General features: G+C 35.9%; 1 protein-coding gene across 1 annotated transcript in view; it reads left to right on the top strand.

Annotated features, from left to right (window-relative positions):
* Positions 1-12,913, top strand: part of LOC148876568 (GATA transcription factor 24-like) — a 32,856-nt gene extending 19,943 nt beyond the window's left edge. Inside the window, exons 4-7 of the mRNA XM_088967702.1 lie at positions 671-778; positions 924-1,029; positions 12,494-12,565; positions 12,645-12,913. Coding sequence (XP_088823828.1) covers positions 671-778; positions 924-1,029; positions 12,494-12,565; positions 12,645-12,746 — 388 coding nt within the window. The 3' untranslated portion in view covers positions 12,747-12,913. The remainder of the gene's footprint in view (positions 1-670; positions 779-923; positions 1,030-12,493; positions 12,566-12,644) is intronic.
* Positions 12,914-16,832: the final 3,919 nt, after the last annotated feature.

Raw genomic sequence — 16,832 nt, 5'->3', positions numbered from 1 at the left:
TTCTAGTTTAGTTGTAAGATTCAAGGAGGGGCTGCAGCGCGTGCCTCTCGTTGGGATGATGTATGAACTCACTCTAAAGTTGCTTCTGAATCAATAAACTTATTATTATTCATCAAAAAAAAATTGTCCAATCACTTCTTCCTAGCACTCCACCTCATTCTTCCACATCATAAGAATACCCCAGAAGCCAGAAGCACCCCAAGAAGGGGCAAAAATCCAACTCAGTCCTATACTATTACAAATGCTTCTTATCCTTCTTTTGTTCAATTCAAAGTGCTTCGTTTCTTGCAGCATTACAACAGTCGGGCTTATGCGTGCTATTGATTTTATACAATTTAAATTCTCAACACGAGAGTATATCCATCATGTTTCTGTTGACACATAGAGGCAAGTGTATGTGGGTATATTTTTCTTTTCATTTTTCAGAACCTTAAATTAGTATATAAAAGGCATACTTAGGTACCTATCTTCTTCTAGACAATGGATGTAAGGCTAAGAATTTTTCTCTCGATGTCTATATTCCTTGCTAACTAGCAAATTTTGATATATGTTTACCTATTAAAAAAAAAAATTTAAACCAACTTTGGAAATTCATGGTTTTGTAGGAATGTTTATCTTGATTGGCTATCATTTTAATCAAATTTGATTTATGTAACCATGATTTTGTCAGGATGCAACGCAAAAAAGGTCAGTTTACATCGTCCAAGGTATGTTCTGATGAAATGGGTTCATCAAGTGGTACACTAGGTGGACAAGACGAGCCACAACGAGAAACTATGTAAGTCCTGTGCTATATTTGATTTCCTTTGTTTATCTTTTTTCTTTTTAAACTTTGTCCTTTTAACCCTTTATTTTAGGGTGGCATTATATTTGATTTCCTTATGCTGTCACGTTTTTTAATAATCTTTATATGTTCTATGTAGATGTCAACACTGTGGCACTAGCTCAAAGTCCACTCCAATGATGCGTCGCGGACCAGCTGGTCCGAGGACTTTGTGCAATGCATGCGGACTTATGTGGGCAAACAAGGTTGGTATAAGCATAGACGTTGATCAATATGGTTTTCTTTCTTCATTATGTTTAGTTATATTAATTTTTGTTAGAGGGCCTCTCTCCCTCTGAATTAGACATGGCAAAAGGTTGACCCAACTCGTGAACCCGACCCAACCCAACCCGAAAAAGAAAATGACCTGACTCGACCCAAAAAATGGGTTGGGTTGGGTTGGGTCATGGGTCAACCCGCTGACCCAATTGCCAAGTCTAATTGGGATTATTTATGCATTGTTAGAGTTTCCACTCAATTTTTTCTATTTAGTCTTTACTTTTTATTGTTTACTCTTTAAATTGTTAAATGTTCAAGTTTTTATTTTATATTTGGAATTTTAAGGTTAATTCTTTTAATTTTGACATTTTTCATGTAAAATTTCTTTATTTTTTCAATTTCAATTATTTTTTGGGATGACCCGAATTGACCCATTGGTCAACCCTAATCCGAACATTTAGGGTTAGGGTCTAGCATTTGACAACCCAACCCGAAATCAATCCGAAATACCTTGACCCAACCCGAACCCAACCCACCCAACCCGATTGCCAGGTCTACTCTTAATGCAATTGACACTTTTACTTTTCCAAAATAGTTCTATCATAGTAGAAAATTTAAACTTCAATTCTTGCCAATGGCAAAACCATTCAGAGAGGAGGGAGAGGGGCAAAGAGAATTTATTGATACATAGCAGTGTCCCTAAAGGCCCTTCCTTACCAAGCACATCTCTCTATCCCTTGGTATACCTGGCGATTTTGTGTTTCTATCATTAGTGTTGTACCTTGGTGCGTTTCTTATATCATCCTTTTGGCTTTCTAATTGGCATCTCATTATTTGCGTTTCAGTACTACCTTCATCTGATTTCCTAGACAAAGAGGGTTATTTATTTCTTTTGAAAGGTTTAAGTATTGTATTACTGAAAATTGTGAGATTACATCAGGCACCCATGTACACCAAGGGACTGAGCCATGGTGATGTAGGACCAGCTTAGTTCTAGTCCTTAGAGAATGTTGAATGGTGTTCTTGATCATAGTTTTATGGCTGTCAATGGCTGTAATGGCTTCTTAAAGGAATAAGAGAGAAAATGGGGAGAGGAAGGAGAGAGAAAATACCTGGAATCACTCACAGGGTGTCTAGAATCACACTAGGGCATGGGAATCACTCACCTCTTTTTTCTAGTCGTTGCTCAAGAGTTCACCATACTTTAGCATGACCCGTCAGCTTCATGCGTGCAAATCTAATCCTTTGTTTGTCAAATATATCATCCCAATCAAAATCTTCTTCTAGTTTAGCAACCCAATCAAAGAATGCTTGTGGATCATCATCTCCTTTGAAATCTGGTATTTCCCTTTCTCTTCTAACATGTTTGAAAACCTTGCTCCCGTAGCCAACATTATTAGATCTGTTTTCTTCCACCTTCTTCTCAAATAGGTCAACCAGAGACCCTTCATATGGTTTAGAAACCCAATCATCAATGATTCTAGACATGTAAGATCGTCTAGATGATACCCTGGGCCTATAGAATTGGTCACTTTGTGAGAACATAGTGAATAAACTACTAGCTCTGATACCAAACTGATGTAGGACCAGCTCGGTTCTAGTCCTTAGAGAATGTTGAATGGTCTTATTGATTAGAGTTTTATGGCTGTCGATGGCTGTAATGGCTTCTTGAAGGAATAAGAGAGAAAATACCTGGAATCACTCACCATAGCTAGCATAAGCTGAAGAAAGCTCAATAAACTTTATTGCCTTTGTGTAAAACGTCCATACATATTTATAAACTCTAAATTCATAATAATCCTAGGAGTCAAACTGTTAGACTAGATAATCCTAGTACATAGCAGGACTCAAACTAAGTTGTCATATCCTATTTCAATTCAAAGAAGAATCAATAACTCTGATCCTACTTGTGCAGTGACTCTGAAATTTTAAACATAAACAAACTATAACTAGACAATTTAAACGCAATCATTGGGCCCCACAGAAAATTGTTAAATGACAAAAATATCCCTATTGTCAAAAAAATACAGAAATACATAAAATATCATAAAATTCCAATTTCGACTCTTCAGCTCTTGCATCACATGGGAATTAGGGGTGCAACTTAGGTGGGATTGGCTTGAGCATTTGTTAATTTTGAAATGGCCCAGCCCAATAGCCCAGGTATAATGCAGTGTAAATTGTTCAAACTGGATACCTGACTTGTACTGCCTAATGGGAACGTACAAAAAGGTTACTTGAGAGTATGCAAACATATCTGTACTGCTACCTGCCTTTCCTTTGTCATCCTCTTTCTGGTCATGCATGTGTTGGATTCTTCATTGTATTATTCTTGTCCCTTTAAATTAATTCTACCTTGTCCCCTCCCCTATTTCAAATTAGAAAAAAAATAACACCCTTTGGGAAAAAGGAAATGAGATTTCAAGAGACAATCCATGTGTACCAGTATGAGTCTCCAGATCTCTTTTCCTTTGCCAATACCCTTCTTGTTATGATCCTAGTCTCTATGAGTGAATATTTTCTTTTTCTAATAGTGGCCTTCAGAAATTTATATATATAGTTTATCCATTTTTTGATTTTGGATGCATTTACTATCAGAAATTGGGTACATATATGTTTAGCAGTCTAATTGAAAATAAATATTTAAGTGTAGCTTTTCTGTAAGGAAAATTTAAGATTTGATTCCCTGTGATGATTGCCATGAAATATATTTTATCTAGCACCTGTTCCATTCTATGCCCAATCTTTGTCAGTTACCTGTTAGCTAAAATGAAAAGGGAGCTCCTACATGGTAATGTTTGAGGGGATAACTCCATCTAATAGATCAATGATGTAGCTGAGTTTGGTTGGTTATAATGCTTAATGTTGCAGGGTATAAAGGAGCTGATATTCAAAGTTATTGTTGAATGATTGGGCCTCAAGCTGAAGCTGTAGAGGCCCTATCTCAACTATATCATTGTGTCCTAAACTTGAGATGGTGCAACTTCATTTTTTTCTTTATTTGGCATCATTGCAAATATTATTCAACTACATTTCTGGCAAGCCCAAGATCATTCCACTCATTCATGCGTCAATATGTTGCCATTTGGGTTATTTTAGTTTTTAAGTATGTGGTTTATTTGTTTTAGGATTTATTTTGTGTACGTATCAAGGTTTAAAATGTCAATGTTGATGGAAATGTCACTTACCAAAATATGGGACATATGTCGGAAATGTCGAGGGGAAATATTGTGAAAATCAGAGACATTGTAGAAATATGCAATGATATTTTGTAAAATGATAAAAGAAGCATTAATACATATTTCTAGACTATATCTTATTCCCAACCATCATATAAAGCTAAGAAACTAAGATCAATAACAAATTAGTAAATGATGATTTACTGGTTTATTATGCATTTTGATGTTTTTACAAGGTTATCTGATATTTTCTTTTCTTATTTTTAATTCCGATTTATTATAAATTCTAAAATATTTATTTTACACTAGAAAATAAAAATACATTTATTCTGATTTTTTAAATATTAAAGTTATAATACATTATGTTTTATTATAAATTTAACAAAGTGATTCTCCTTTTTGTAGTATTAAGGTTATGATAAATTCTGACTTCTTATAAAACTTAATGAATTTATTATGATTTTTAATACTAAATTTATTCTATTTTTTATATTAAATGTAGAATATGATTTATTATAAAATTTAATAAACATTTTCTGATTTCAATAAATATTTTAAAGATACTAACTAGTTAGTATTTTATTACTTGAAAAATATTTTACATTTTATATTATAAAGTAATTAATTTATTCTTTTGTTTTTATATTTTGTTAATCTTTTTTATAAATATTTTATTTGAAATATTAAACAGATATTATTAATGGAATAGTTTATATTAATATACTGTATTATATTAATATAATATACTAATATATTATATTATTAATGTACATTAGTCGACATCCTGTCGACATAATAGGAAAAACCGTCTTTTATTTTGGTTATTTGGATTGATTTGGTCGACATTTTCGAAATATAGGAAGTGTTGACCGAAATAATGTAATTTTTATATTACCATCCATTTTCATGTTGGTGAGCCTCGACATCGACATATGTCGGACGACATTAGCGACATTTGAAACCATGGTAGGTATTGCTTTATAAGTGATACACCTTTTAGGAGTTTAGGTAAGAATCAATGAATTAAAAAGTCTTACCTTTATTTTGGTAGGTAACTATTAAGTGAAAATGTCTTGTCTTGATAAGATCGTTTTTAAGCTAGAGCTAAATAGGAGTCATCCTGAGCTTAGAAAGTGATTGGGAATTTCACTCGGTCTTTAAAATTTGATTCCCGAAAATTGGTGCTTGAGTGATGATATGATTGATAGTTGATGGCAGACTGGGCAATGATTTATTTTTCCAATCATTGGCATTCTATCTCAACTTTAAGACCTGTTCTTCTACTTAAGTTGCTAATTCAAAACAATCCTTGATTACTGCTTCTTTATCAACTGTTGTACGCCACTACTTCAACCTTCTGTTCCTGCACTTTTTACCCTCTTAAGAGTAGTTCTTTTGTATGTCCTCTTTGTTCTTCTAGATGAAATTTAAAAGTAATTTGTTTTAGGCTCTGTTGGGCATCAGTTCTAGAATTTATCATCCTTACAATCCATCAAAAAAGAATGGATTCTAGATTTTCTTAATTCTAGGAATCAAATGTAGGTGTTTGGCATTTTAATTAAAAAAAATAGTAGGTGTTTGTCATAGAACACTAATTCTTGTTTCCAAGAATCAAAGTAGCTTCCTTTAAGGGCGATGTGGTCATTGGCCTGCTTGTGGATCAAGTTGACTCTTGTCCTCAATGGATCTGATTTTAGGGCCAAAAATGTCCGATGAACATAGACCTGCACCGGCGGTCTGGTACTAGGTAGAACCTGTGTCAATCCCAATAACAATTTAAGACGATTTAGTAATCTTAATTTAATGGAAAAAGAATGAAATAAATCACAAATCATGACACTGAATCATGATGGTTAGTAGAAGGGACGGAGAAGAGAAGACATGCGAAGGAGGGAGAGTGTTAGTGAAGCAGGAGAAGGAATCAAAACACATACGAGGAAAAAACTCAAAAAGAAAACCCAGAAGTTGTGATTTGAGATATGGGGAAAATCACTGAAAGAGTCATCGATTCTGAAATGACTTGCTTTTTCCCATTGGTTTAAAGATCCATTGACATCAGAAGCGGGAAATGACGACCGAAAAACTGTTGATGAAGACTCCATTGACATCAGAAGCGGAAGAGTGAGAATAAGGAAGAAAAGAGCAAAACATGGAAGAAACAGAGATCCGGTAATAGAAGAAGCTCTAAAGAGGTCCTCTGGTACCAATAGCCCCTCCTCCCCCGTCGGTGCTTAATCTACCACCGCGCAATGGTCCCACCATTTTTATCACTCTAAATATGCTTCTTTGCACTTTCTTTGTAACAAGAGATGAGGTTGGGATCTAAAGTAAAGCCAATACAGTGCAAATCTATCAACAAGGAAGTGAGAAGCATTGTTTTAAAAGGCTATTAAGGCGAGGCTAAGAAAAAAGGCCTGGCCTCAATAGCCTCAAACCCCTGCATAGCTTCTATAAAATCTTAGCCAAAGTCTTTGCTGAGAAAACGAAAGGGGTTTTAGGTAGTGTTATCTCTAACAATCAAAGTGCCTTTGTTCTGGGTAGACAGATGCTTGATTCAGTTCTTATTGCCAATGAGCTGATTCATTCAAGAAGAAGAGAAGGTTCCTCAGGGCTGATTTGTAAACTTGATATTGAAAAGGCCTATGATCATGTCAATTGGAGATGTGTTGACCTTGTGTTGCAGCAGATGAATTTTGGGCAGAAATGGTGGAATTGGAGAAAAGTATGTATCATCTCTCCAAAATTTTCAGTCTTGATTAATGGACAATCTGTAGGCTTCTTTGATAGTTCCAGGGCTCTTAGACAGGGTGGTCCCCTGCCTCCACTACTATTTATATATGTAATGGAGATCCTCACTTTGTTTTGTAAAAAGGCTGCTGAATCTGGTGAGTGGGAAGGTTTTGCAATTACTCCGGAGGGGGAGAAGGTTAACATTCTCCAATTTGTAGATGATACTCTATGTTTTGTGGATGCTTCTCCCTCCCAGGTGGACTTAATTCTTGGGATCTTATCTTGGTTTGAGGTGGTCTCTGGTCTTAAAGTCAATTGGAACAAAAGTCAAATCATTCAAGTGGGTCAGGTATCCAACTTAGCTGATTGTGCGGAGATTTTGGCATGTAAGGTTGAGTCCCTCTCAATTAAGTATTTGAGTCTTCTTTTGGGGGCGAGTTGTGGGCTATCTTCAATTTGGGACCCGGTTATTGAAAGAATGGAGAGAAAATTGGCATCTTGGCTGAGTGTTACAACTTTTCTGGAGATTCAATTATTTGGTCCCCTACCTTTAGAAGGAATCTTTTCGACTGGGAGCTGGAAGAGATAATGAACATGTTGACTCAGCTTTTCTGGAGATTCAATTATTTGGTCCCCAACCTTTAGAAGGAATCTTTTCGACTGGGAGCTGAAAGAGATAATGAACATGTTGACTATTCTTCAGAAACAAGAGGCTGATTTCTGGTTGGAAGATAAGTGGAATTCATATGGTGTTTTCTCTGTCAAGTCTTTGGCTTCCAAACTTTATAGAATGGGTGCCACTGATTTCCCTTGTCATCAGGTGTGGAATCCCATTAGCCCATCTAAATCCAACTTCCTAGTATGGACTATGGTTCTGAATAAATGTCTGTCTAGTGCTAATCTTGTGAGAAGGGGCATTCAGCTTTTGGACCTTTCGTGCAGTTTGTGTGGGAACAATTTTGAAACTACTGATCATTTGTGCATTCACTGCCCATTTTCTTCTCAGCTGTGGAATCACTTCAGCTCTATGAACTTAAGATGGGCTATGCCAAGCTTGGTAAAGGAACTTTTGTGTTGCTGGAATATCAATGGGCTTAACAAGAGAAGGAAGATAGTGTGGAAGACTATTCGTAGTGCTGTCTTATGGTCCATCTGGTCTAAGAGGAATAGTAGGCTTTTCTGTAATAAGGCTTTAAGTCTAGAAGAGTTAATCCAGAAAGCTGTGGGCAAATTAATCTCTTGGGTGTTGGTCTCTGATGAGTTCAGAAATTGTAATTTGTCTGTTGTTTTTCGTTCCAGTTCTTGGTGGAATATGTAATTGTTGATTCGTTCAGTCGGCCTTTCTGGGACTGATCTCAGCTTGTTTGTGTAGCTTTTGTTTCAATAAATATTACGTTACCTTTTTCCAAAAAAAGAAAATAAATAGCCTCAAACCCCACTAGCAAGGCTTAGTCCTTAAGTTGTTTGAGGTTTACGCCTTTGGGCCTTTGGCCTCAAAATGTTCAAGGCTTAGGCCTCAACTGTTTGGCATTAAAGTTTAAATAGGGGTAAAATAGAAATTTAAGAAAAATGCTTTGTTTTGTAAAGATTGGTATTTTGAACAAATACATAAACATACAAATAATTAATAGAGCTGCTATTTGTTGGATGGTCTGGGAAGAAAAAAATCAAAGATTATTTCATGACAAAGAAAAAAGCAAGGAAGCCCTCATAGAAATTGTTTATGTTAGGGTGGCACACTGGGTCAAGTCTTTGAAGTTTATTCAGTAGGAGACATCATTAGAAACTAGGAAGTGGCTCGGTCAGCTCCTATGTCTAGTGCTATTAGACTTGTTTGGATTCCACCAGATTTGGGTTTCATCAAATTGAACTTCGATGGTAGCAGTGAAGGTAATCCAGGCCCTTCAGGCATAGGTGGTATTTTCAGGGATGAAGAAGGTCGAATTATTGCTATGTTCTCAGGATCTATAGGCTGGGGGGATTCTCTGAGAGCTGAAATCCTGGCAGTTCTAGAAGGAATAAAAAGTAATATTAGTAAGCTGGTGGTGGAAGGAGACTCTCAATTGACTGTTAGTTGGTTGCAGAAGGAAGAGTCTAGCCTGTGGAAGTTCTCAAATGAAAGAAAGAAAATCAAGCAGCTAACTCAGAATATGATTGTAAGGGTTCAATGGGCCAAGAGGAGCACTAATTTCATGGCTGGCACCTTGGCTAAACAGGGGGTGGGAAGATCTAGTTTCTTTTGGGCTATATTGTAATAGGTGTTTTCAGTTCCGTAAGTGAGGGTTAAGATTTCTTACCCCTCTAATCTGGTTGTAATTTCCATATATTTTTAATAAAATTACTGTTATTGATAAAAAAAATGTATAAAAAAAATAGCTTGCTTTAGTTCATATTCTGTATTGTTCATGCTTTATTCTTACCCACTTACCCATATTTGATGATCTATTTTGCATCACATAGGTGGTCACTCTTCACTAACGCATACAAGTGCAAGAAGCGAAACATGAATGCTTTATTCTTAAAACACTATTGGTTCATATCCTTGAGCTTAAAGATTTGGCTATATTGTTTTGTTCTAGCGTTTAGATTTTAGGGAAAAAACTATCATGTTAAGATTCCAATTTTAAGTATTTAAAAAAACTCATTTTTAATAATTAAATAACATAAAACTAACCATGATTTTAATGCAAAATTTTGAAAAAAGAAATAAAAAAGATGTGCATGGTTCAAACAAGTCATATAAGATCTTAATTTTATGTTTTTCATGTCTTTATTGTTTACGCCTTGAGGCTTACGCCTCGCCCTTATGAGACCCAATCGCCTCGCCCCAGCCTTTATCCTTTTAAAACCTTGGCGAGAAGATAGTGGAATCAATGTTGTGTCTTAGTTTTAATTACGAAAATAACAAAAAGAAAAACCAGAACTTACCTGAGAGATTGACTGTCGAGATAACACCGTTGATAGCAGAGCTCGCCGTTGGAAGGGGGTAGAGGAAAAGGAGAGGTTATCTTTGGTGGGATTAGTTTAGATCAATCATTGTTATGTTCATTTAACAGAATTACCTTTGTGCCCCTGCTTTCACGTGTAAATGGGACATACGTGTTCGTATTTTAAAGTTAATGTAGTGAGAATTGAACATACACAGAATCTCGATTCTTAGAAGTGAATTTTTCACTTCTCAGAATCTTGCTTTTGGAAGGATTTTTCTCATCCAAATTCGAATCAGAAATGATACAGTGCCATGTCCAAACATGATTCTCATCCGGAGAATCGTAAGAATCGTGAGAATCGATTCTTCAGGTGGATGCCAAATGGGGCCTTAGTAGACCAACCTAAAAGATTAGGAACTGAATCTGAAACTGGCTGATTTTATAGGTACAAATTCCACTGATATAAATGGAATTCAAGCCATTAATGTCCATGAGCATTTTGGAACCCTTCATGGAACAGTGCTAGATATAGTCTGAAACTTAATTGAGTGTAAATAGCAGCATACGCATTCTTTTTCATCTTCTTGTTTGTCCTGAAAAAAGATGTGGTCATATCATTTTCTGCAAAGATTAAAAGAAGCTGGAAGCTAAGATTGTGTATAGAAAGAGTTTATACATAGTCTCACTATGGGTTTTCCAGTATCTCACACAGCTTAAATCTACTTTTAGTAACGAGCATGGATACTCAATTCAGCCTTAATCCCAACTATTTTGGGTTGTCTATACAAAACCTTTTCCACCACCATGCTCTATCAGAGCCATGTTTTTTTGTCAAATTATGTTTCCTTAAATATTTTTACTAGTAAATAAAATTTTCATAAAAAGACAAATACGAAAGAACTACAATCTGAGGCCTCACCAAGATGAACCCAAGCAGAATTACACTCCACATTTCTCTTCTGCCAACTAAAAATGATTTAAGGACTTGAAATCATTTTTACTACAGTCATGCTTTCTTTTGTCTTTCGGTTGTTCTCTTAGAACGTTATACGGATTCATTTCTCACTAGTGCATACATTGGTTGTTATGTACGTGACCAAACTATCTCAGTCAACTTTTACTCATCTTGTCACCTGGAGATACTCCCGAAGTCCTATCTAATTTACTGTGCTCATTTTTTATTCTGTCATTTCTAGTCTTGCTACTCATCCATCTCATCACTCTTGATTACTTGGCACTCTGTCTCATAGGTATATGCTGCTGGTCACACAGCACACTGGATGCAACTCTCTATTTCAAGCACCTTGCTCTAATTCATGGGCAACATACTCTTTTCTCCCTTGTTATGAATGATTGACCCAAGGCGCCAGAACAGATATTAGTTATAATTTGCTAATTTTTCTTTTATTTCTAAATTGATAGTCTAACCTGAGCTACAAATATACCATGGCATGGGGAAAGCTGTATCATTGACTTCCTCGTATTGTCTTGAAGTTCAGATTAAGATAGTTGATGCTATGTGTTGTTTTATATCAATAAGGGATTACAATATCAATGGTTTGATAATGGAAAAAATGTATTGAGTCAAAGAGGGATACATTACTGAGGGTAAAGGACCCCAAAGAGATTTCCTATAAGAGAAGAGAGAGGAGGGAAGAAAAATCAAAATATTCAAGTCTCAACCTTCCTTGGTTCTGTCAGCAACACCTAATCTTCACATGTAAATCCTCAGTCACGAGCCAAAGATATATCCAGTTAATATCACTCTATGTATACATGGGATCTGAAGCTGTGTCATGAGTTTGTACTAATTGTCTTATATAGGTGGTTATCATTATTTCCCAGTGTACGGACAGAAAGTTATTTTCTTCCGTGAAGTCTTGTGATTTTCTAAATGACAACCATGCTGTAAAATATCAGAGGGAAAAACAATTTCACTTTCTTTTCTTTCTGGTTTGCTTGCTGGTTAAATGAAATAGCAATATGAGTGGCATGAAGGAGGTGAATATTGTTTGCTCATAAAAACAGGAGGTGAATATTGTTTTTTTATTCAATAACACATTTCATTAATTAATCACAGAAATAATTACAAAGGGGAAGATAAACTATCTTATCTTCCATCTGAAGCTTGAGTCCCCAAGAACAGAAAAAGAATAAAGTTACACCTGTGCCCAAAACATTGACTCCCTCTCCACCCCTTGTTTAGCTAAACCATCAGCAAAAGAGCTGATCTTTTCACCCAGCTGATCTTGACTTCCATCTCTTGAACCAGCCACCTAAATTTCCTCCTGTCATTGCTGTAATTCCATAACCGACTGTTGTCTTTATTCAGCCACCCTACCACCACCTCCAAGTCCCCTTCAATTATGAGTTTTTTTATATTGTCAAGGCATGCCTTGGGGCTTTCTGTGTTTAATTATCTAAAAAATTTGGTAGTTTTGGGCTAAAAACATCCAAGAACTTCCTTTTCCAGTTACTAAATCTAGTTCATACTCCAAAAGAAAGTGAACCATATAAAAATTATTAGGTTGTATTGACATCAAAGGATTAACTACTTCCAGATATGATTTCATGAATTGCCTTACCTGTTAATGCTGGTGGGGTCTATGCAGGGGACCTTAAGAGATCTTTCGAAGACTTCAGCTATTGTACCGCATGACCCTGCTGTGAACCCAATTGAACAGGCACGTCATAATGGAAAGTGAAATCAAATCTTGGCATTAGCTTTTTCCTTTTCCGGTATTAATAAATTTCTGTTCACAGGTTGAAGCTATTGAATATGTTGGGGCCACTCCAGGTGATGCACCAACAGAGGTGGTCTCTTCCTCTAATGGAGATAACTCAGCTGTGACAGCTGAACAGTAACTGCAGTGCTACTCTTGTTTCCCGAGGGGCAAGGCCATTCAGGTTGCCCCTGGCTTCAGATCTCAAATGAATGTAAGGTTTTCTATTAATATTCCTTTCAGCTTGCTGTGACAGATTGTACAGATCATTTCACTGCTTTGATCAATACATGAGATCATTTTCCAGCCTCCCTTTGTTAATACAGATTAATCCCTTCAAAGTATTAAGGCTCAGTTTAGTAGCTCCCTTCCTTTTTAGTCTAATCGAGTGCTCTCACATTTTGGACCTCGAATCCCATGGGAATGGAAGTTACCAGGTTCATCAATATGATAAAGCAACACCATCCACTACGAATGCTTTAATTTTGGAGCTTGGAAATTTCTCTTTTGGACTGGTTGAATGGGTAGACAGATTCCATGGATAAACTACTTCAATCACATGATGTCTATATTTCAATAATATTCACAAGGAACTTGATATTAACGGTGGCCTTGTTGATTGTTAAGCATATGGTCTGCTTATTATAATTTCGCCCATGCATTCAATATGCTGGAACTTGAAGTGGAAACAAATAAAGTCTCAACTCTTCAGTATCTAGGTTTACCCAGATTTTGATTGGCAACGCAAGTGATGTTTTACTTTCCGCCATCATTGTTTGGCGGATTTATTGCCGTAAAAGTTACGTTATGCGTTCTTCATTCATCCTTTTATTCATCAAGCACGTTTTAGAAAAATAACCCTTTTCCTATCATGCTCCTATCCATGAAAAGACCTTAAATAAGGGGCTGAGGTGGCTGAATTAACAAGGTTATTTGTTTGCCTTTTTTATGGAATAATAAAATTTTGAAGAGGTTGTGGGCTGAATCCGAGTTTGGATGGATCACTGTACACTTTAAAGTTTTATTTATTTAATTGTTTTATCAATTACAAGATAAAGTAAACTAAAGTGTAATCGACCTGATTTGATTTGATAAATGTGTTAATTGATTGAATCATTTAAGTATTGGGAAAAAAGGCTTAAAACATACCTTGAGCTTCTCAGGACTTAAAAATATCTTTTAGATTCATCCATTAGACTTTAGTATGCCCTCCAATGAAACCTTGTATGTAAATTCATTTAAATCTTATTTTGCCCTTCAGGCTGCATTTGGAAACGATGCAAATGTAGTGTAAATCATGATTTAGGGTAAATTTGCATTGTGGCTCATTTTTGCTTGTGACAATATTACATTTTTGCATTGACAAATGACAGGCCAATGCATATTGACATTGATAATAAGATGTAAAATTACATCAATAAAAAGAAATAAATTTGCATTCAAGTGGGCTTTAGATAAAAAAAAAAAAACATATGCTTTAATGGAAATCATGTTTGTGTTCATTATAGATAAAAGTTTGTTTGATAAGAAGGTAAGTTTCTCAATGCAAAACTAACTTAATTTTGCAATTTATATGAACTGTTTTATATTCTATATATTTGCATTCACACTTATTTGCATGGTTACTAAATGCAGCCTTAGGCTTAGTTTTAAAAAAATACAAATGCAAATATGTATAATGCAAATGCATACAAAATACAATCTACATATTTGTATATGTATTCATTCCAAAGTGAACATTTTTTGGAAAGAGTACTAATGCAAATATGTACAGTGCAAATACATATAAATGTTAGACAGTGCATGCCCTTAGTTCCAATCAGAATGATGTACATTATGATATTTAATGTAAATGAATAAATTGCATATTTAATTCATGTTATTATGGTGTGTTTCTGTATACTATCCTTAAACTAGACACATATGAGATTTGTGTTATTTTAGAATCTTCACATCTGTTGGATAAATCTGAGGAGATTTATCCTACCAAGGCTGACACTAATGTGCTGTCAAGTTGGTTGAGGTGGATTGTCTCATCTGCTAGGGTGAGACCTGAGATGCATGCAGGGTGAGTTTTCTTGAAACCCTGAATCAGACCAGAATTCTAGTATTGCTCTATACATTGGAGATAGATGAACAAAACTAGAATGTTACACCTGATCCCTAGACTCGATTATGATACTACACTAGGTGTCAAATTGCGCTGTCTTTGATATGCCAATCCGTGAGATCCTTAGAGGGGGTCAAAACTTATGTATGTTGGGACAATTCAAGAATTCATCTGAGTGGGTGGTCACAGTGATATGATCAACCTCTGTTAGATAGTGTATGCCTTTAGCTCCAATCGAAATGATGTACCTTATGACATTTAATGTAAATGAATAAAATACATATTTGATTTATGTTATTATAGTGTGTTTCTATGTAATATCCTTAAACTAGACACATATGAGACTCGTGTTAGTTTAGAATGTTTACAGCTGTTGGATAGATCTGGGGAGATTTATCTCGATAAAACTGACACTGATGTGCCACCAAGTTAATTGGGTTAGCCTGTCTCAGCTGCCTATGTGAGACCCGAGGTACATGCAGTGTAAGTTTACTTGAAACCCTAAATTGGATCAGAACTCTAGTATTGCCCTGAACCTTAGTGATTAGTGGACAAAACTGGAATGTTACACCTGACCCCTAGACTTGATTATGATACTGCACTAAATGTCGGATTTGGTTGTCTTTGATATGCCAATTAGTCAGATCCTTAGAGGATGTCAAAACCAGGGTATGTTGGGACAGTCTGAGAATTCATCTGAGTGGGTGATTATAGTGACAAGATCAGCTCATTTGTCGGACAAAGGTAATGATTAGGGATGCACTCTCTCTGATGGAAACTAAAGCTGCCGGTAGCCGATTTCAATCATTGAAATTTGTTTTTGCAAAATATATATTTATATAAAGATATACAAATATATATTACGGTTTCAAAATGTTTGCAAAAGATTTTAATTCTTGGGATCCATGTGAGTAGAGAGTGCAACATTGTTCCTTGCAGCCGAGGGAGTGATCATCTCTTGTCGGACAGTGTTTGATCATTATGGGCTGAGATGTTAAGTGTAAGACAATTGGGGATAATACCTGATGGGATAATCTTGCATCTGCCTATAGTTCATGGGTTTTTATAAAGTGGTTTGGCCTATAGACCACTTAATGTAAGTGTTGGGCCTGTTAAGAGCCCATGGTGATGGATTCAGGGGTTCACTGTCCGTAACGGTGAAGTCGGCTATACCTTGTAACAGAGGTTAGGCTGAACCCATGTGGCTGATGTGTAGATCAATGTTTGAGTCCCACGCTATATAAGAAAACACAACTAGATAGCAGTTTGGAAGGTTAGTGAGCACATTGACTTAATGAGCCTAAATCCCAATTCGAATTGGTCTAAATATAGATTTGAATATAGACCAGATCCAAATATAGATTTGGATTTGGAAACTCTTAATAAGATTAAGAGGACTGATATAATCTGTAGATAAGATAAGGGCTTATCATTATCTCTTAAAGAGAGTCCATATTTAAATAAGGATTTGAATAAGGAAACTCCTAATGGGATTAGGATCTGATCTCTTTAAGGCTATAAAAGGAGGGGGCGAACCATTCATAAACACACAACATCAGATATTAGATCACAGAAAGAGAGAAGACAGTTACAGTAAGACTGCGCTATCTTCTGCTCTTGCGCCCTCCTGCTGTTGCTGCCATTGCCAGTTCGATCTCCATTGTAGGAGCGATCAAGAAGAGTTCTTGATATCGGTTTTTGGAGAAAAACTGATCCGATGTCATGTTCACATACCCTCCATCGAACCCTTGCTGAAGGATTCAGTTCTTGTGAAGAACTTGTTGATTCTGCTCCACCCTACGCTGTGTCATCTTTAGTGGGAGTTGTCTTTGGAGTTTTCCTTGGGTGTGAACACTTTCGTTGGGAGTTATTATTACTCCGTGTCAGGTATATTCCTCTTCGACCTTTTGGTTTCAGATTTGATTTGGTTCTTGGTTCAAGATTGATCATTGAAAATGTAGATTTTCTAAAACAGGGAATGTGATTCCCACATGGGAGAGAAATTTTTGAAATTTCGCCCCACCTACCTGTTGGGTTCGACTATCCATATGATAGATCTTTCATCCCTTCAGTGGTATCAGAGCCATGGTTCAAATCTTGAACAAAAATAAATCAGAT

The sequence above is a fragment of the Nelumbo lutea genome, chromosome 1 (assembly GCF_056320005.1).
Source record: "Nelumbo lutea isolate HS-2025 chromosome 1, American lotus-T2T, whole genome shotgun sequence".
In the NCBI taxonomy this organism is placed as follows: Eukaryota; Viridiplantae; Streptophyta; class Magnoliopsida; order Proteales; family Nelumbonaceae; genus Nelumbo; species Nelumbo lutea.
The sequence above is the reverse complement of the archived record's forward strand: the minus strand, read 5'-3'. Positions and strand labels throughout refer to the sequence as shown.